Source organism: Pelodiscus sinensis, chromosome 20 (genome assembly GCF_052426305.1).
Source record: "Pelodiscus sinensis isolate ZL-2025 chromosome 20, ASM5242630v1, whole genome shotgun sequence".
NCBI classification, from domain to species: Eukaryota; Metazoa; Chordata; order Testudines; family Trionychidae; genus Pelodiscus; species Pelodiscus sinensis.
In genome coordinates this window covers 9,798,301-9,819,256 of record NC_143071.1, presented here as the reverse complement: position 1 = coordinate 9,819,256, position 20,956 = coordinate 9,798,301, and the positions used below count along the sequence as shown (strand labels likewise).

General features: G+C 39.6%; 1 protein-coding gene across 19 annotated transcripts in view; it reads right to left on the bottom strand.

Annotated features, from left to right (window-relative positions):
* The window catches only part of BPTF (bromodomain PHD finger transcription factor), a 100,762-nt gene that overhangs the window by 30,241 nt on the left and 49,565 nt on the right, over nucleotides 1–20,956 (bottom strand). For 13 of the 19 annotated variants that reach the window (XM_075903927.2, XM_075903923.2, XM_075903933.2 and 10 more), the window contains 10 exons: nucleotides 19,412–19,767; nucleotides 17,150–17,281; nucleotides 16,595–16,724; nucleotides 14,451–14,586; nucleotides 13,021–13,272; nucleotides 8,172–10,578; nucleotides 5,160–5,284; nucleotides 4,178–4,306; nucleotides 3,161–3,311; nucleotides 2,279–2,402 (listed from right to left, as the gene is read on the bottom strand). In XM_075903927.2, the coding sequence (XP_075760042.2) occupies nucleotides 2,279–2,402; nucleotides 3,161–3,311; nucleotides 4,178–4,306; nucleotides 5,160–5,284; nucleotides 8,172–10,578; nucleotides 13,021–13,272; nucleotides 14,451–14,586; nucleotides 16,595–16,724; nucleotides 17,150–17,281; nucleotides 19,412–19,767 (3,942 nt within the window). The remainder of the gene's footprint in view (nucleotides 1–2,278; nucleotides 2,403–3,160; nucleotides 3,312–4,177; nucleotides 4,307–5,159; nucleotides 5,285–8,171; nucleotides 10,579–13,020; nucleotides 13,273–14,450; nucleotides 14,587–16,594; nucleotides 16,725–17,149; nucleotides 17,282–19,411; nucleotides 19,768–20,956) is intronic. The other 6 variants (XM_075903928.2, XM_089772024.1, XM_075903929.2 and 3 more) reach the window with 1 other exon arrangement.

Genomic DNA, 20,956 nt, shown 5'->3' with positions numbered 1-20,956 from the left:
CAATGGGCTTTTGTACTTGAGAGATGGCTATCTACAAGCAATTCAATAATGCCAACTGTAATATGCATGTTTTCCAATATATTTCATAAATCTTTCATGATGAGCAGTGCTCTGTATCAATTTGACTTTTGACTGCAAGACAGGAAAAAGAGGATAGAATTGCTTATGGACTAACATTATTTCTTCTTATTAGTCACACATGAACAAACAATACCAATAATTTAAGATATAAAATGGCATAAGCGTTAGAAAATAAAGTAATTGGAGGCTTGCTGACTAATGCTGGGCATTTTATTTTATGCTTAGATACTTCTAATACACTATTTCTGGTGTTAATCACTATGGCTACGTCTAGACTGCAAGCCTCTTTCGAAAAAGAGCATCTAGACTACAACCAGTACTTTCGAAAAAGCAAGCCGCTTTTTTGAAAGAGCACCCGGACAGTCTGGATGCTCTCTTTCAAAAAAGCACAGTTTGCACTACTTTTTTCGAAAAAAGGCGTTCTTCCTCATAAAATGAGGTGGTTGGAAGAACACGGCAGGTTTTTCAATTTACTTTCGAAAGAACGCAGCAGCAGTCTAGACGCAGGGGAAGTTTTTTCGAAAAAGGCCACTTTTTTAGAAAAAACCTGTAGCCTAGAAACAACCTATCAGTGAGAAATGTAATGTCTGTAGAGAAGACAAAACAAAAAGGGAAAATGAAACAATTCTGGAAAGATTGTACAATTCTTCATTGTAACATTCACAGTGCAAACATCAACCTGTGATCAGATATTGGGTACTATTAATTATCAGGTTAAAAGCCAACCACCCCCTTCCATGTTTACACCCAGACAAAATCAGAAATGTCCTAATTCTAGCATGAGAACTAATCTGGCCAATTTCACAGCCAACTATGTGCTAAAGCTGCTTTCCACCACATCATGGAATGATTCTGATCTCACCTGGAGGCTGTTACTTCATATTTTTCTTTTAAAGGTGGAAGGGAATTTTTGGGGCACAATCTAAACTGAGTCTACAAAACTGAAATGTAATTATAAAGAAATACCTGTTATAGCCCTGTACGTCAAAATAATTAAATGTATTAACCCTGCTGGAAAGGTACAACAAGTGGGGTTCCACAGGGGTCTGTTTCGGGACTGGTTCTGTTCAATATCTTCATCAACTATTTAAATATTGGCATAGAGAGCATGTTTATTAAGTTTGCAGAAGATACCAAGCTGGGAGAGGTTGCAACTGTTTTGGAGGATAGGGTCATAATTCAAAATGATCTGGACAAATTGGAGAAATGGTCTGAGGTAAACAGGATGAAGTTTAATAAGGACAAATGTAAAGTGCTCTACTTAGGAAGGAACAATCAGTTTCACACATACAAAATGGGAAGCAACTGTCTAGGAAGGAGTATGCAGGAAGGGATCTAGGGGTCATAGTGGACCACAAGCTTTATAAAAGTCAACAGTGTGATGCTGTTGCAAAAAAATCAAACATGATTCTGGGCTGCATTAACAGGTATGTTGTGAGCAAGACACGAGAAGTCAATCTTCCGCTCTACTTAGCGCTGATTAGGCCTCAGTTGGAGTACTGTGTCCAGTTCTGAGCACCGCATTTCAAGAAAGATATGGAGAAATTGGAGGGGGTCCAGAGAAGAGCAACAAGAATGATTAAAGGTCTAGAGAACATGACCTATGAAGGAAAACGGAAAGAACTGAGCTTGTTTAGTTTGGAAGAGAGAAGATTGAGGGGGGACATGATAGCGGCTTTCAGGTATCTAAAAGGGTGTCATAAGGAGGAGGGAGAAAACTTGTTCTTCCTGGCCTCTGAGGATAAAACAAGAAGCAATGGGCTTAAACTGCAGCAAGGGAGGTTTTGGTTGAACATTAGAAAACAGGTTCTGTCAGGGTGGTTAAACACTGGAATAAATTGCCTAAGGAGGTTGTGGAATCTCCATCTCTGGAGATATTTAACATTATAGATAGATAGATGTCTTATCAGGGATGGTCTAGACAGTACTGGGTCCTGCCATGAAGGCAGGGGACTGTACTCGATGACCTCTCGAGGTCCCTTTCAGTCCTAATATTCTATGATTAAGTACAGTAAATGACAATATTTAATATATCAGGAGGATCTTCCCAGAATGCTGAATTTGTATATATAGTGGAAAAGTTACAATTATATTTAAAAAATGGCATTATGTGAGCATACTTATTTCCTGTGTTTGGATGTACGCAGACTAACAATACAAGCTTTTTGACAGGTGGGACTACCCATGGCTCCCCCACCTGCTGGGCAGCCAATCGTTGCTGTTTTAGTTGAACCTCCATTTGGGCCGTGAATTCCTCAGCCTTCTTCTGTTCACTAACCTTAGCCTGCTGCTCAACTGCCTGTGCCTTTTCTTTCTCCACCCTGCCAAAGGTAAGCAACCAAAGAGAAAATTACCACTGTACAAAAAAAAGAAGTATTTCATTTTATCCAATTAACTGATTTTACAAGAATTAGTCTTGCTTCTTAGACTACTTCCTCAAATATTCTAAAGCAAATGAATGCAATGCTTTCAAAGAAACTATTAATCAAGACTGTGGTCTATAGCTATTTTTGAAAGACTGAAAACACCACTTTTTGAATAACACCAACAGCTCAAAACAACAGCACTTTATTGGGTAAGCAATATAAAGATCTAGTTATAACTTTTCCTCTAAAAGTGAAGCACTATGAATATTCCTTTCATGAGTGTGTATTTTGAGATTTAAAGGCTGACTTGTTTCATTCTTGTTACAGAATGATTTAAAACATTTCTAGTTTAGAAGCAATGTGCATGTCAGAAGGACTCATGCTGCACAGAAATAATCGATTGGCACACAACACTGTTTACTTCATAATGTTGCCAAATGGTGATTTACTTAGATACTACATACTATATTAAAAAAAAACATTTGTGTGAAGGTTTACGTATCTGCCACAATTAAATTAGTTTCTGGCATCACTAGTAACTTGCTCTTTCAACTTTAATTTTGCCCATTCTTTGAAAAGACATCAAAGACAACATAAAAAGCTTAATTTTTTTATTTGTTTTGGGTATCACCCATAGTATGGGCAATATGATTAGAGCCTTTCCTTAATGTGCACACACAAACTAAAATTCTTCATTTAATTTGTCATCTTACCTTTCAGCAAATGCCCTGATCTCCCATAATTCCAATTCCTCTTCTGCTACCCAACTTTCAATGATAACGGGACCTGTTTGCTTGGGTGTTTCCGGCCTCTTTGGCCTCAATGCACTTGATCGCAGGCCCTTCCTCTGAGGTGTAGGAGTTTCTTTAGGGGAAAGTCAAACACTCATTAAAATAAACCAGGAAATAAAATTAAAATCCAAATATAAGTTTATTTAGTGTCAATTTTTACACAAATTCTGTAGTTTTCACAAATGGAGGTTATTCAGAGTAAGATTTTCAGACAAACTCCCACTAAATTCAATGGGAACACTGTTAGGCCAAAGCTGAAGATGTTTGAAAATTCCAACCTACCCGTAAAAGATGTAATCTGAGTATCATTACGTTCCAAGAATCTATATTAAGTAAAACAGAACCACAAGCTATATTTGACTAATGGGAAGCTAGATGCTGAAGTTGTTTTTAGGAGGGCTATTAGATTTTAATCGAACCAGGAGAAAAAGATAATTATGTCTATAGTTGTAAAGATCTCTATGGATAGGTTCATTTTAACTTGTTTTGTAAGAAGACATAGCTAGTGAAAAATCAGAGAATGTAAACATTTATTAATTTATTTATATGTATGTATGTATGTATGTATGTATAGTTGAATCTACAATATCATACAATAGATGTACATATGGAGTTGGGTTAATTTTTTTCTTATTTGATCATTTTCTTTTAACATATTAAGGACAGGATATCCTGCTTATAGAGAAGATTTACCATATATTGTCTCATTAATATTTGCTAATATTTTAGAAACAGGGAAGACTTTTGGCTTTAAGATAATAAATCTAAGAGAATGACTAGATTTATTTATCTAACATAACTGAATGGAGAATGGATACTAATCTCAATTGGTGCAATACTGCCCTCTCCCCATTGGTAGTCTGGGTTACTAGGAAAGTTTAGTTAAATTTATTTCTATCAAATTTATGATGAAGTTTGAAGATCTATAAGCAAACATACCTTTTGGAGCCTCTGGTACACCAATAGGGCAAATGATTTTTCTTATACAGTACTCTGAACGAATTCCGTAGGGGCCAACATCTCTCCGCTTGATTATTTCAGTTGTCGTAATTTCAGTTTCAGATGTTTCTACAGTGATTTAATCCCAATATGATTTATTAATTATGTTACAAAATAAAAGGTAAACAATATGGTAACCAGAGATAAAGCCAGGAAAAGTTGTGGAGAAATAAGTTAAAAATCAATTGAATTTCACAAGCAACTATAAAAGCTATTTCAAATGCCTACATGAACAGGCTCAGATTTCCAAACCTGGATTTTTGCTTATACCTGCATGAAGGCATGTGTACACACAACTCCTGACTTGTGCACATGGAAGTAAGGTATGCACAAAAGAATGCATGCCAATTTTAAAATATGGGCTACTGTGAGGAAATTGAATATTGCAATGAAAAATGGCAGAAATAACCAGAAAAAACCCCAAACATTTTAAGAGATAGTCTGTTTCTAGAAACACAAGAGGTGTAATATCAGAATACATTATTTATCTCACACATTGGCCAATTTTGATTATGTCAAAGAAATATTTAAACACCATCATTCTGTAAAATAATACTATCACCAGTAAGGTGGTATAAAATCCCGGCATTACTGTCTTCAATGGATTCAGAATTTCACCCAAGATGGGGGAATTTTTTCTTAACTTCCGCAAGTAGTGTTTTAGAAGCAACTCTATACTTAGTTACTGGTTTAGATTTTTGCGAAAATTTACAAATAAAAGTAAGGCATTTAGACTGAATAGATTCATCAGTTTCTCTAAGATAATCAAAATATGTAAAATAGCAATTGGTGTAAGCCATTTAATGTTAATTTTATATTTTAGCCAAATGAAATTCTAGATAGACTCTCAGGTGACAATATTCTAAACTGACAATAAAAAGTATTTATTTTTAAAAAGGCAAAAGCTTATAAAACATATCACCTGTGCGTGTAGTTCCTCCCCCAGGTGGGGGTTTTGCAGCCATATCGTCCCATCTTAAACATGCCCAGAGTAACCGCAACATAAGGCTCACCCCAGCCAAAGATTTTACCGTTTGAAGTCGATATCTGAAACAAGCCACACAAAAATAAATAAATAAACTAAACACAAATAAAAGTTACATTTTAAACTAAATATGTTAATAATGAACCAAACCTAAGACCTCAAGGATTTTCATTGTACCTCTATTTACGTAGCACGAACACTTATAATTTCAAAACTTCAGAGGAGTAGCCGAGTTAGTCTGTAACTAGAAAAACTTAACACAACTAATAGTCTAGTAGCACCTTAAAGATTAACAAAACATGTAGATGGTATCAATCTTTTGTGGGGAAAAACCCATTTCTTCAGACGACTTATAATTTTTTCAGCTCCTCAAACTCATACTGCCCTAGGCTTCCCAAAGATTTCCCATTGATGCCAATGTGTACTGAATATGTAGATCAAGGCTGGACATGTGTGAGGTCTCCCCACAACTACATTGCACAGCCAGGTAAGATGCTGCACCAAACACTCCTAAATTCTGCACTATTTGTTGTATCCTACAAAAATTTCCTTTATTCCTCATTACACTGGCAAAAACCGTGTACAAGAAACATTAACTAAATATTCTATAGCGTTACAGAGTGGAATTATTTGTATTAGATGGCATACAAGGTCAAATTTGAAATAAAAACTTACACTTTTCTTAAGTAGCAATCGTGTGTGTGTTTAAATGGTCCAGAACAAATTGACAAAGCTAAAAACCTCGCGTTTTCTAAACTAAGATTGATAATTCATAGAAGAATGCATGGCATATATTTGCTCTGAAAATGGCTGCAGCAAGGCAGTCACAAAGTATGTACAGAATGCTCTTACAAAGTGGGTAAAGGACATGTGTGCACAAATACACCTCATTTTAAACCCAAGAGCTGGGAAGCGGAAGGTAGATTAAACATATTTTAATGAAGTAAAGAGAATGTTATCAAATTATTAACATGCAATTGCAGGAATGCCACTATGCATTCGGAGGAACATACCAAACAGGCTGACCCAAAAGAATCCCTTCATCAAATCCCACTCAAGAGGAAAAACATATGGAATTTAAACAGAACACTTATGAAGGATAGGTAAAGTCAAGGCACACTTGTTTGATATCTAAGCAATGTCTTACAGTGTAGTAAGAATTCAGATTTAGCACAAAGTGATTAACAGTAATTTCTGAAGCTGGGAGTTTACCAGGGACAAAATATGGGGCCTGTCTTAATAAGCTCAGCTTCAAAGTTACATGTTTCTGTAGGTCTATAAACTTCAGTGAAGATTTTCTGCAGTAATCTGCAAATCCCTCCCCACCAGAAAAACTTACTTTTCAGCTTTTTTATAGGAATGATTATGATGATTTCAATATCAAAAATAAAATAGCAGTGCCTGATTGTAATACTGAAGATTTTTCAAGCAACAGTGGTTTATACAAACAGATCAAGAATGAATCAAAAGAAACTTTCATAACATAATTCAGCATCAGTTACTGCTTTTTTGAAATAATAGATTTTGGTTACCTTTTAAGGTGAAGACAGAGCAATTAGAATGATTCCTGGCAAGCATTTTGTCATTAGAAGAGACTAAAATTGTTAAGATGAGTCTCATTAAGACCTTGATCCTGCACCAGTAAAGTTAATAGAAATTTTCTCAATTGTCTTGAATGGGAGCAGAACCAAGCCCTAAAGCACATAAGTCTGTGTGGACATGCAGTGGAGATATACAAAATTGTGGAAGAGCTTTAGCAGGCAAATCTACAATACACCATGTAACATTCAGGCCCATCTGTACAAAGGGTTTTGTGTCAAAAAAGAAAGCTCACATAAAACCAAGACAATTAGGACGTTGAAAGAAATTAAGATTCAAACCAAGCCTTCATACACAAAAAAAAAATGTTTAAACATGGTTAGGGCTAAAGGTGTATTACAGCATCTCTTTCATCCACATAGGGTATCAAAAGTAAATTTATAATGACATTTTAAACTTAATAGAAATGGTGTCTACACTTAACTTTTTCTAACATTTCCCACTGCTGCATTTTTCACCTATGCGAATGCTAGTATAGTCTGGCTTCTATTTTTATGCATTGTTTCTAATGTAGATAACTCTACTGAAAGAAAAACATGGGGCTTTAGAAACGGTAATATTTTCTCCAATGGTCATCACAAAAACAGTAGACCAAAAGAAAACATTATAATGTTGCTGAGCCACAACCTTGTTTAAATATGATTATTTCTGTGTAATAAACCACCTCAAAACTATTTTGTTCCAAGGCGTTATTTCACATATTCACTGATTATAGGAAAGACTGAGGCTACATCTCCGCTAGTCTTTAAACAAAGCCTGAGAAGCAGTTCCATTTAAACCTATTTTTACCTTTTTTGACTAGTGTGGACAAGATCACTTTTCTTGAATGGTAAACCTTGCTATAACACTGCTTTAAACTCTGGTTCTATGTTGTTTGGATCCATTCAAAAAGTGGCAGCTGAGGGCTTGTCAACGTCAGAACTAGAACACAAATTAATAAGGGCTTGTCTACACCAGGAAGTTAATGCACAGCAAGATAGGGTGTAAATTTAAAGTGCACTTGCTTCCTCAGCACTATCTCTGTATGCAAACATTCTTATTGAAACCAAAAGCACCAGGGAGGTAGTGCTGGAGTAGCTAGTGTGCTGTAAATTTGGAGCATAATTTGCTGTGCACTAACTTTCCATAAAGTCAAACTTTATATCACCTGTAATTTACACCTTCAGTGAATTCAGTGCAAGCTGGTGTATGGATGCTTATTATGCGGAAGAAGAATGATTCATGTATTTTGATCCACCTTAAATCAATAAAAATTACCTCTTGCATGCATTGTGTATTGCTTTCACTTTTACAATTAACTTTACCCCATCCCAAATTCTTTTTTAAAAAAAGGAAACATTAAGTATGTACCTCCAAGTGATACCAAAAGTTGGTCTTGGGGATGGATATGGCCAAATATCCATGGCAGGTTTTGCATTGTAGTTGAAATAGGGAACTTCTCTGATCCCTCCTCTTCTGGCCAACTTTTTTAAATCATCATTGGGTAAAACAAATATACTCTTTTTACTGCTTTTGGTAACAAATTTTCTGTAAGATGGCAAGGCTGTTCCAGAACGAGTCTTTTTGGGTCTTGAAAATTTCATTAACTTCACTTTGTCCTTTGTGGAATATTCTTTGCTCACAGTCATGGAAGTCACCAATGTGCCGCCTGGAGTAGTTAATGAATCAGTTACTGTTGTAGTAATCACAGTTTTACTGTGCTCCTGTACAGAGATGACATCTATATTGCTGTCTGCAGCAGGTTTGGTAAGTTTAGTAACAGTGGTAGTGGTAGTTACAGTGGAAATGGCACAGTTTTCTGTAGATACTGTTTGTTTATCATCCTTGAAGGTTGACAAGTCTGCTACTTTAAACACAGTTTTGGATTCTGTGGAAACAGTTGAAGTTGTGGTGGTCACTTCTGTAATAACAGTTTTTGTTTTATTTTCTCCATTGATATTTTCAACTTTATTATGTGTCTGCTGGCCATTCTGATCAGTAAAGTCGCTACTCAAGCTAGATTCCTCACAGGAAGTTACTGGTGAGGGTGCAACTTCCTTATCCTCAATAGCTTCCGTTTTCATGGATTCTGCTTCACTAATCGTGTTATTTTCATTAGAGGAAAGAATTGCTTGTTTAGAAGCATTATCAACAAACCTGGAGCTTTCAAGAGAATGCTGCTTTTCTCCAATATTTTGCAAACATTTGGACATTTTATCTGAAGGCAGCAGACACTCTGCAGATTCACCACCACTCTCTAGCGAACTTTGCAAACATAATTTAGTATTTAAGTTATTTTTTAAATCTGTGTCTTCCATGGTGACATCCCCATTCATGAACGGCTTTCCGGAAGATTCTTTAAGAGTCAATGGCTTTATTTCATATTCAGGAATGGATTTACTAATATTATTGACTTTAGGTTCAATATCACTCCCTGCCTTAGTATCACTACCATCTTTCATTAAGCATTCATCCTTTGACAATAGCTTAATCTCACTGTTTTTGCCATTAATTTGAAATGCCACTGACTTCTCTCTCTCCACTGTAGTCTCAATTTCTCCATTTTTATTGTTCTTTTTGTCAGTGATGCTTTTTAGATGCAGCTGATCAAGACATTTGTTTATGGTACCTGCTTCCATTTTCTGTTCTTGACTTTGCTTTTTACCATTGGCTTCAGTGATAGAATTCAATAAATCATCACCAACATTTATTTCATCCATGTGTTCAGGAGTTTGGCTGTCAGGTGTTTTTTCTAAGATTAGCTTGGTTTTTAATGATTGTTTCTGATCAAATAAAATCTTTTCACTTTTACCATCAGTGTTTTTCTGAGCATTATCATCTTTTCCCTCTTCATCTTCTTGCGGGGACAATGGTTCAGAATGGCTTTTCAGTGTGCAATTATTTTCTGGGTCATGGACCTGTTTCTCAGATTTTTCTTCTGAGGTTTCTTTTTCAGCAATGGGCTGAATGTCTGTTTCACAGCTGTTTTCAGATGCCATTGGCTGTAATAGGTTCTCACATTCACTCTGAGATAGTGTTGTATTCAATATTTTTCGTTCTGAAAATTTTTCACTGTTTTCTAAGGTATCACACTTGCTTATATCTTCTCTGTTTGTTTCTTTTAAATCATCCAGGAGGAGGTTCTCACACACACTCTTTTTAAGAACCTCTTGTCCTTGACTATTATTAGTAGCAATTGGTTCAGAATCACCTTCTTTAGTGATATTCTGAACTGAGCTTTGAATCTCAGATATATCATCCAGTACTTGCCCTTCTCTTTTTGACTGTCTATCTATGGAAGACAAAGAAGGCCGATCTAGGTCCCTGGTTTTGGTACAAGGTGTACTGCTGGTTGGCAAGCAGTCCTGAACTGAATCCTCAATTTGGATCTTACCTGATACATAGGTTCTGTCTTGGGGAGACATGTCAATATGGCTTCCTTCTTTTACATTAGTTGTTTGTGGCTCATCTATGTTTTTCTGTGGACTCACAGATCTACTGCCTACAGATTTAGAATTAGCTTCCAGTTTCATCCTTTCTAGGCGCTGTTTTTCTTCCAGTGTAAACTGTTTTACTCTCCTTTCAAGTAGTCCATCTAATTTTGATGTTTTTACTTTTCTTTTGTAACAAGTCCTTAAGTGAAACCCTTCACTGACATTGATTAAATCTGCTTTAGAGTGAATATCCTCATTTTTTGTGGGGGATTCAATTTTAATATCATCTATCTCCATGGGTTCTTCCTTGATACTTCTATTTTCACAATCAACTTCTCTTTCCACTGTGAACAATAAATATTTTTGTATCATTAGGACCTCTTAGTAATAACACAATGCAATAAATAACTTTCATTTTTACATTACATTGTAAGCAATAACTGCATGTACAGGCAGTCCCCAGGTTACGTACAAGATAGGGACTGTAGGTTTGTTCTTAAGTTGAATCTGTATGTAAGTCGGAACTGGCATCCAGATTCAGCCGCTGCTGAAACTGATCAGTTTCAACAGCGGCTGAATCTGTACACCAGTTCCGACTTACATACAGATTCAACTTAAGAACCCCAGGCGTCCCCAAGTCAGCTGCTGCTGAACCTGATCAGCAGCTGATTCCAGGAAGCCCGGGGCAGAGCAACTCTGCCTCGGGCTTCCTGTAGTCAGCCGCTGGTCAGTTCCAGCAGCGGCTGACTTGGGGACGCCTGGGGCAGAGCAGCTCGGGTGCTGCTGGGTTGCTCCAGTAGCGCGGCCGCTCCTCAGCGCTACTGGACCAACCCAGCAACACCCCAGCTGCTCTGCCCCAGGCGTCCTGATTCAGCCGCTGCTGAAACTGATCAGCAGCAGCTGAATCAGGACTCCTGGGGCAGAGCAGTTGGGGTGCTGCCGGGTTGGTTCAGTAGCGTCAAGCAGCGGTGCTGCGGGACCAACCGGCAGCGCCCCACCTGCTCTACCACAGGCCCCGGGATTTGCTCCACGTCTCCCTGGTCTGCTGGGGTGGGGCACTAGCTGCGTCCCCCCCCAGCAGACCAGGGAGACGCTGAGCAAAGCCGCAGAGGACCCGGGCCGGACCCGCGGCACTTCCAGATCAGCTGGAAGCGCCGCGGATCCGGCCCTGGGTCCTCCGCGGCTTTGCTCAGCGTCTCCCTGGTCTGCAGATCAGCTGGAAGCACTGTGGGTCCGGTCCCGGGTCCTCCGTGGCCCCGAGTCCTCCGCGGCTTTGCTCAGCGTCTCCCTGGTCTGCTGGCTCCCCCAGCAGACCAGGGAGACGGGGAGCAGCTTTTCTCGCCCCGGAGGAGGCGGGCGGCGGGACCAGGCGTCCCGCCGCTCCAGTCCTCCGGGGCGAGAAAATCCCCTTTTGTAACTGCGGATCCGACATATGTCGGATCCGCGTAACTCGGGGACTGCCTGTATAGCATTATACATTTTCAAAGGGCAACACAAACATTAACTGGAATAGAAAAAAAAAATTAAGAAATGTACATACAGTACAGTACTGTTATATAGTAATCATTTCACTATCTAATTTACAGAAAACTTCACCTGAGACTCTCAAAACTGAAAAAGATTTGTTAAGATTACTTGTGCTTTAACATAACTGGAGGGAGAGAGTACTGAACATATATTTAATAATTGAAAAGGCACGCTTTGTGAAGCAGCATTTTGAAAACTCAGAACTTGTTGATCAATTGTATGGTAAAATGCATGTAACAGCCTATGTTCACAACGTTGACATGACTGACGTGTGTTTCCCAGATTTATCTGGGAAGTAACTCAACCAATTTCTCAAAAAGAAAAGTAATGCTGATGCCTTAGCCAGATGTCAAAGAAGCTAATGGACCATCATCTATCAAGTAGCCATTCTTAGGCAAAAAAGGAGAGCAGGAAAAAGATCTGAATCTTAATGAAAAAGCATGAGGTCTCCTTCCTCTACCACTTCCCCATCTCTTGGTTCTCAACTGAAAATGCCTTTGAAAAAAGGACTGAAATTCTAACATGGAGGGGCTAACACCCCAAGAAGGCCTCTTCTTTCCTTCCTTCTACCTATCTTAAGCTGCACACTTGAGAAGGCAAAGGCAAAAGCCATTGGATTCTGGGGGAGGGTTCCTGGCTTGAAGACTCTGGCCAATAATGTTGTTCAAAGCACGTGGTGAGAAACTTTACTTGAAACCTAACACAATTTAAGTTTAACAAAATGAAGACAGTTATCTTTATTTTTCTTGTAACCATTTCTTATTCTTACAACTCAATTTTGTACTCACTTAAAATCTCTATTGTAGTTAATAAACTTATTTTCTTGTTTTATCTAATCCAGTATGTTTAACAAAGTGTCTGGGTGACTCCACTTATGGCAGTAAATTGGTGTATATGACTCCCATAAAAGAATAATGGATTTAATATATTCATACTCTCCAGGAAAGGGATGAGTAGTCCAAGACATTTCTGCAGAAAAATCTAGACCGGGAGTGTATTGGGGTCACTTTACACTATAACCCAAGCTAGTGAGAGCCAGAGTGTAACCCAAGTGTGGCTGGCAGGCTGCAGTTATACAAAGACACTCAGGGTGTGACTTGCAGGCTGGAAGACTTTGTGAGCAACCCAGATGGGAGCTGCTACCCGTAAGGGATTATGTAAGGCACCCAAAGGTGCAGACAAGGATGAAAGAGCCTCTTATTGGTCTGGACGGCACCCTAGTATGTCACATTCAGATCTGAAAAAAGTGTCTATATTACCTTCATCTTTTGCATGATCTAAGTTTTCAGAATTCATACTAATTTCCACTTTTTCTTCGCTTATTTTATTTTCTTCCTTTATTTGGACTCTCTCCAACGTCTCGGAAGTTTCTATTTCTGCTTGGTCCTTCTTTTGTGGATCATGGGACTCTTTCGTTTTTTCTTTAGAAGAATCAGTCTCTATTTTCACTTTTGCCAGACTTTTTCTTTTGTCCAATTCACACTGATTTTCAATGATGACATCATTCTTTGCTATTATCAATAGATTAGAAATGTAGAAAGTTTTCAATGTTCTAACTTGCTCAGAATAACTGTTATTGACTTTATTTCTTGCATTTTAGACATGTACAATATTTTACCTTTTCTATCCTCCTGTTAGTAAAATGAACCGTGTGTCATGGTTAATATGTAGAAACCATGTAGACTACATAGAAACACGTCAGTGATACATTCAAATAAGGGGTTCAAATATTGAATATGTACGTGTATGTTATGGGCCCAATCACGGAAAATAATAAAAATTCCATCCACCGCAGGCTCAGTGTCTTTAGTGACTCTTTAAAATTCAGATCAGTGTTTTTTGCAGCCCAGTGGGAAATACTTTAAAAGGACATCATTTCCAGAAAGAACTAAGCACTCACCCCCTGAAAATCTGGCCTCATTACCCAACTTGCAAACATTTTGTGCCTGATTTTCACTCTGCACTCCAAGAGTCAACAGTAACTCAACCTAGCAATTACCAAGGTAACTCACAGGCCGTGTCCATAAGTAACATAGCAGAGAAAGCCGGCATGCTTTTGTGGCTTCCAGAAAATGTTTTAAAAGTTTCATAGCATTAAATTCACCCACAATTTGCTAAAATTTAAAAGAAAATCCAAAATTAATTGCAAACTAATTTCTAAATTAAAATGCGGACAATGTTAAGGGTCAATGGTACCAAATGGAGCTCATAACACGTTCATTCATAGGACTGCTTGTTCTCAAAAATTCCAGACATGCATCATGATTTCTGCAGAGAATGGTTTCCTTCCCCACTGCACAACTACGGTTTCTAAATCAAGCTGGTTAATGGCACAGTATTTGCTTAATACAGAAAACAGAAACATGTCTACAATAACTAGATTATGAATGCTATTTTGACAATATCCAATGCTAGTTTGGATACTGTCCATGAACAAAGTAGATGTGAATATGTACATGAATACTAGAAACTGCCTCAACTTAGCATAAATTATTAATTTCCTGGGACAAATGAAATACATGTGATCTACAGAAAAAAAAACAGCAAATTCCTAAAATTTACAGAGACTATTATTTACAAAAAAGCTTCTACTTATCTGTGGTGTTTTTAAAGTAGTCTACTAACTATGCAGTAAATTCAATAAGTAGTATGTTATTAATTCAAAACAAAGAAAATTTCAGACACTTACTTGGTAGCACTTTTCTGTAATTAACATTAGTATTTCCAGGTAATTTAGGCACAAACCTATGAACATGTGTTTTACTAATCCAGTTCCAACCACCATATCCTGTTACTCTATATTCCTCTCCTTTTTGTTTCCAAACCTGTTAAATATTTTACAATATTAATTTTTTAAAACATTATTTACTGAAACCTTTAAAGATAGATTTAAAGCAGCATAACAAGTCACCATAACACTATTATTTTGCATTTACATAGAACTTTTCAGGAGTACAATATTTTAGACAAAGAAAATTTTTTGGAAATAAAAACAGCCCCTATTCATTATTTAAATCAATTGGTTGCCATTAACTTTTACTACTCCTTCCCTCGTGTTATCCTGCTTTGTTTCAGGGATGACAGGTTATAGCACCCTGATTTAACAATGAAGCAGTTGGAGGTTAGATATTTTTAGGAAAAGGTCACTGACTAGAATTTGCTTTCCACCAAAACCCAACTTTGCTAATCCTCAGATCATGCTGTGAAGCATGTATATTCTTTGAGATTCTGTTTGAACAGAAGTGAAAAATTAGTGGAAAAGATGTAAGAAAGTTTGGGTTTATCTGAGGAGTGAAGGGGGTTGAAATGTTAACTATCACTAGTGTTTATAAAGACTGTACATATGCCAACACCACTGGATAGGCATTTTTTTAGTACATTGAAAGAAGCATATACACAATGTTGATAGCTTCATCATATTGAGGGACACACACTGCAAAATGAATTCAAAAAATAAAGTGACAATATGACTCAGTTTTCCTACAGCAATATTCTAACAAACGTTAGCTTAAGATATTTGCTAGCCCATGAGTTCAGGATATCGTTCTAGTTCTTTTCCACTGTTGAGGATGAGCAATAAAACCCAAATCCTCTAAAATATTCAGAAGCAATTGCAACCAAGACAATTCCATAAATGAATCTTCACTAAAGAAAATCATAGCTAGGACCCTACCAAATTCACCTTCCATTTTCGTTAATTTTATGGTCATACATTTCATGATTTCAGCTATTTAATCTGAAATTTCATGGTGTTGTAACCATGGTTCATGGTTTGGAGGTCCTGATCCATAAAAGGAGTTGGGGGGAAGGAAACTGCAGTACTGCTATCCTTAGTTCTCTGCTGCAGGCAGAGGCACTGCCTTGAGAGCTAGGCAGTTTGAGATCAATGGCTGCTGTCTGAGATCCCAGCTTTCAAGGCAGAGTCATCGCCAGCTGCAGTGCAGAAGAACAGACTGCATGATGTGGTATTGCCACCTTTACTTCTACGCTTCTGCCTGCAGAGCTAGGCACTCAGTCAGCAGAGCAGCCACTGTCCGGATGCCCAGCTCTGAAGGCAACAGCGCAGAAGTAAGAATGGTACTGTATTGCCATCTTTATTCTACACTGTTGCTGGCCATGCACTGCCTTCAGAGCTGGGCACCTAACCCACAGCCACCACTCTCCCACCATCCAGCTCTGAAGTCAATATAGAAGTAAAGGTGGCAATACTGTGACCCCCTCCCGTCCCAAAATAACTGTGCAGCCTCCCTGCAACTCCCTTTTGGGTTAGGACCCCCCCATATGACACACACTGGTCTCACATGTGAAATCTGTGTAATATAGGCTGAAAGCATACAAAACACCAGCTTTCATTGGGAGGAACCAGATTTCAAGGTCCACAATGTATTTTCCATGGCAGTAAATTTGTTAGGGCCCTAATCATAGCTTTTAACATGTAACCCTTTTGTTTCAAGTCTTTTTTTGTTTGTTTGTTTCATATCTCATGTCTGTGCAATTTAACTAAGAGGTTTTTAAAAATTTATTTACAATGATACTCACGAGTTCACCGACTATACTTCCATTAAAAAGTTGCACATTTTGCATCTTAAATAAGAAATTCTAACACAGGCAACCTCAAATTATTTCGAGTCCAGAAATAAGGTCAAAAAATAAACTTGGGTTAAATTCTGTGTTTGAATATGAGGGCATGGCTCTCATGGATGCAAAGGAGTGAAGAATTTGGTTCTTAACATCTTAAGTATAAAACAGAGTTGTATAAAGGACAATTGCTAGAAAAAGGAAGCCTTATATTATTCCTAAAAGTAAACAAAAATTGGTAGGCAGAATCATCACCTGATGTTTGATAGGAAAGGTATATTTCACCCATGTAGCCTGTTGCATTGTTTCTTCCTCCTCTTGCTTTCTCTCTTTTTTTTTCACCTTCTCCTTTTCTTCTCTTTCAATAGCTGTCATCCTGTGTAATCTAATACATGCAAATACAAACAAATTTTGTGAGCAAATTTAAACACCCTAACAAATGGCATACACTACACCCTTGAATGAAAAGGATTTAGCTGGAAGGGAAAAACTACCAATGAAAAATATTAGGTTAAGGAATAATAATAATAATCATGTGTTACTTATGATAAACGTTACTTTTATGTTACCTTCTTTGACTTCCCCCAGTGATTTAATTTGAGGCTGGGGCTTAGCTAAATTACTGTTTGAAGGAAAAAGAGTGAGGAAACAGGATATATTTTCAGAAAAGCAGTTCAGTATCATTTGGAATTAGGCAATGTTTGATTGATGTCTGACTGAATTTTCATCAGTACTCTTTAGTTTTAGTTCACCCAATGCTGCTGATCATAGTAGAGTACTCATGCTTCACATTCCCAAAGATTCTCTTACCTAGTGTGCCCCAAGGACTCCCGCCAAATTGGCAGCATGACAACTGGTTTAATTGCACACTCCAATATAGCCAAAGCTAGTGCAAATTCTCTAGGTTTGCTACACATCTGAACAGCCTTAATCCAGTTAGACCTACATTGGAAAGAATGTAAAATGCAACAAGTTCATTCTATGAGCATTACGTCAAAAGGATTTTAAAAGTAGGCTAAACAAACTGTACTAAAATAACTTGGCTAAAACACTGCATAATTTCAGTTATTCATTACATATCACATTTATTTCAAGTTTTTATTCCAAAACTATCTATGGTCTATGACAGTGGTTCTCAAATTTTTTAGCCCATGGACAATCTGGCTCAATGTAAACCTTTCCGCAGACCACCAGTTGCTAATGGAAACTCACCATTCATTACATAATTAAGCTTGAGCCATTTGCTAGTGCTGGAGCTAGGGAGAATGGTTTAATTATTAAACAGATTAAATGTTTTAACGCTCTCATGTTAATTGATCAAACTTCATTTTAAATAAAGTAAAATATTAATTTATGCCCAACACAAAAGGTTTCAATGTTTTCTTTATTTATGGCATGTTTGGGGAACATTTTTTTGCTTTGGGAGCCACTGATCCACAGAAAAATCAGTTGGGGAACACAAGTGAGAAGCAAAAAAACTCCTCCAACCCCCCCAGCTGAGACACCTCACTTTTCTGACACTCCAACCCCACAGGGGAGGGGAAGGGACAGGAAGGACTGAGGTTCAGGGCTTCCCATAGGCCAGACTTCCTTCTCTGGTGTTCTAAAGTTAGTGGATTTTATGGACTCCCTTAGGCTCTGGGGTGGGGATAAAAATGAGGGGTTCAGTGTGTGGGATAGGGCTGCTAGTAAGTGGGATAGGATTCAGGATTGGGAGGGGGTGAGGTGCAGAAGCGAGAGAGGTTGCGAGGTCCGAGTGGCAGATAGGGTGCAGAAACAGGCTGGGAGTAACATGTCTGGCCAGGAGGAGGGATCAGGAGCAAGGGAAGGTGCTGTATGTGGCCCGGAGAGAGGGTGCAGGAGCAACAATGGATGCAGGAGCAGGGTGGGGGTAAGTATTTGGCAGGAGGGAGGACGCAGGAGCAAGTGAAGGTGCAGGAGCAGGGTGGGGGTAGGGTATCTGTCCAGGAGTGAGCGTGCAAAGCGTAGCAAGAAGGGAAGGGTGCAGGAGTGGACTGGAGTTAGGGTGTCTGGCCAGGAGGGAGGATGCAGAGTCTGGCCAGGAGAGAGGGTGCAGGAGAGGGCTTGGGGCACGAGGTTTGGCCAGGGGGCATGGTGCAGGAGCAGGCTGGGGGTAGAGTTTCTGGCCAGAAGAGAAGGTGCAGGAGCAAGAGAGGGTGTGGGGTCTTGGCAGGGATAGAGAGTGAGGGGGTCTGAGCATGAGGTTGAATGCTTACCAGGCTTTGCACACCCTTGCAGTAGGGAAAGCCTCCAGACAGCATGTCACTGTGTTGCCGTTCCCCCAGCGGAGTGGGAGCTCAGCAACCCCTCTTGCCTCCTCCCCGGCTGTAGCACCAGCCTGCCTTCTGGCACAGAGGGCGCGTGGGGGGCAAGCCCCTACCTTCCCTGCCAGACCCAGCTCATGGAGAGAGGCAGAGCAAGTGGCTCTATGTACTACTCTACCTCTCTCCACTAACTGGATCTGGCAGAGTAGGTCTGAGCTTTCTTCCCTTCCTGCCCCCCCATGAGCGGGAAGCCAGAGCTGATGCTGCAGCCTCATGGCTGTGCAATAACCACGAGCAGCCGCGTGGGCTCCCCACTGCATGGGGGAGGAAAGTAGGGGAGCTGAGCTCAAGCCGCAGACCATCTGGGAGACAGCCACAGACACTGCACTTTTAGAACCACTGGCCTATGAGAATGATATATGACTGAAGACAACTCAAAACAGAAGAGCCAGCCCTGAAGCACTCAAAAAATTAGTGGGTGTTCAACTCCTACCCTTCCCCTCCAGCACTTCTTGCCAGCCAGAAACCCACTGATCGTCTCCTCCCCCATTCTCCCTCCCAGCACCCCCCACCATCAGCTGTTCAGCAGCTTGTAGGAGGGCTCAAGTGGGGGGGGGGGTGCTGGGATTTGTGCTGGGGTGGAAAGACGAAGAAAGAGGCAAAGCGGGGCCTTAGGTGGAAGGGGCATTGAGCACTCCCAAGAAAAGGAGGAAGCTGGCTTCTGTGCCCCAATGTTATAAAATAAAATATGGGTAAACCAAAAGTATTTGTTTGTTTGTTTTTTTACCTGTGGGAGGCCCAGTTGGGATGGAGAAATGATGCAGGGATGTTGTTCTCTAGCTGAATGATAGTTAGTCTCAGAGTAGATATGGTAAGAACTTTGGACCCATGTACAGACCCATTCCATTTGAACTCTCCAGCAGGAGTCAGACAGAATTTATGTGCAAGGTGCCGTCTCTTGTCATGGTCTTCTCTGTGCTGGTGTTTGTTCAATGCAAATGAGTTGGTGGCATACTGATTGTGATAGACACGATACTTCCCCTCTTGACCTAACTTGAAATAATTGCTGATGTTGCCTTTCATCACAATTTCTTTCTTGGTGTTCAACCGGGAGACTTCTCCTTGGGAATTAACCACCAGAACCTTGTTAACAAAACAAAAGGGTTTTTTAAATTAAATGATTTAAAATCTTAAATGATCTCTATTACATTCCTGTTTACAAAACAGACCTTCCATTTTCAAAATCACATTCATTCATTCTGAATTATATATTGTATATTATTTTCTTCTAATTTATTTAATCTTTTTCACCTTCAAAACGTTTTAACAGTATTAAAGTAGTAACAACAGTACTCAAGTTAGGGGCCAAGTTTTCTAGTGTAGGCAACCAAATTGCTCCTGTAACAGGTGTGCAAAGTTGGAATCTGTGCATGCAAATAGATAATCTTTATTTATTTTAGTTATCTTACAGTGACCAGAATTCTTTGAGATGTGTGGTACCTACCTGTCTTCCACTGAGAGATGTGCAAGTGCCTAACCTTGGAAATTCTTGTTAGTAGTGCCTATAGATCCACACCTAGGTCCTTCTGCTTTTTATGCTCCAAACTAAGTGCATGAGAGACAGTGTGGACAGACTGCCTCTCTAGTTACCTACCTAATACAAATAACCCTAGTAAAAGGCTCTGTAGCAGAGGAGAAAGAGAGCAATTACAGGAATATAGAGAGAGACAATACGTCTCAAAACTCCAGTATCATACAGTTATCACAAATTAAAGAACTTCAAGTAGAGTCAGTCTCTCCCTCTCCCTCTCCCTCTCACACACACATATATATATTTATGTATTTTCAGGCAATCACCGAGTTACGCGTGTCAGATCTGCAGTTACGAACGGGGATTTTCTCGCCCCGGAGGACTGGAGCGGTGGGACGCCTGGTCCCACCGCCCGCCTCCTCCGGGGCGAGAAAAGCTGCTCCCCGTCTCCCTGGTTTGCTGGGGAGCCAGCAGACCAGGGAGACGTGGAGCAAAGCGGCGGAGGACCCGGGCCGGACCCGCGGCGCTGATCTGGAAGCGCCGCAGTCCGACCCGGGTCCTCTGCCGCTTTGCTCAGCGTCTCCCTGGTCTACAGGAAACCACTGATCAGTTTCAGCAGCAGCTGAATCAGGACGCCTGGGGCAGAGCAGCTGGGGTGCTGCTGGGTTGGTCTAGTAGCGCCGAGGAGTGGCCGCGCTACTGGAGCAACCCAGCAGCACCTGAGCTGCTCTGCCCCAGGCGTCCCCAAGTCAGCTGCTGCTGAAACTGACCAGCGGCTGACTACAGGAAGCCCGAGGCAGA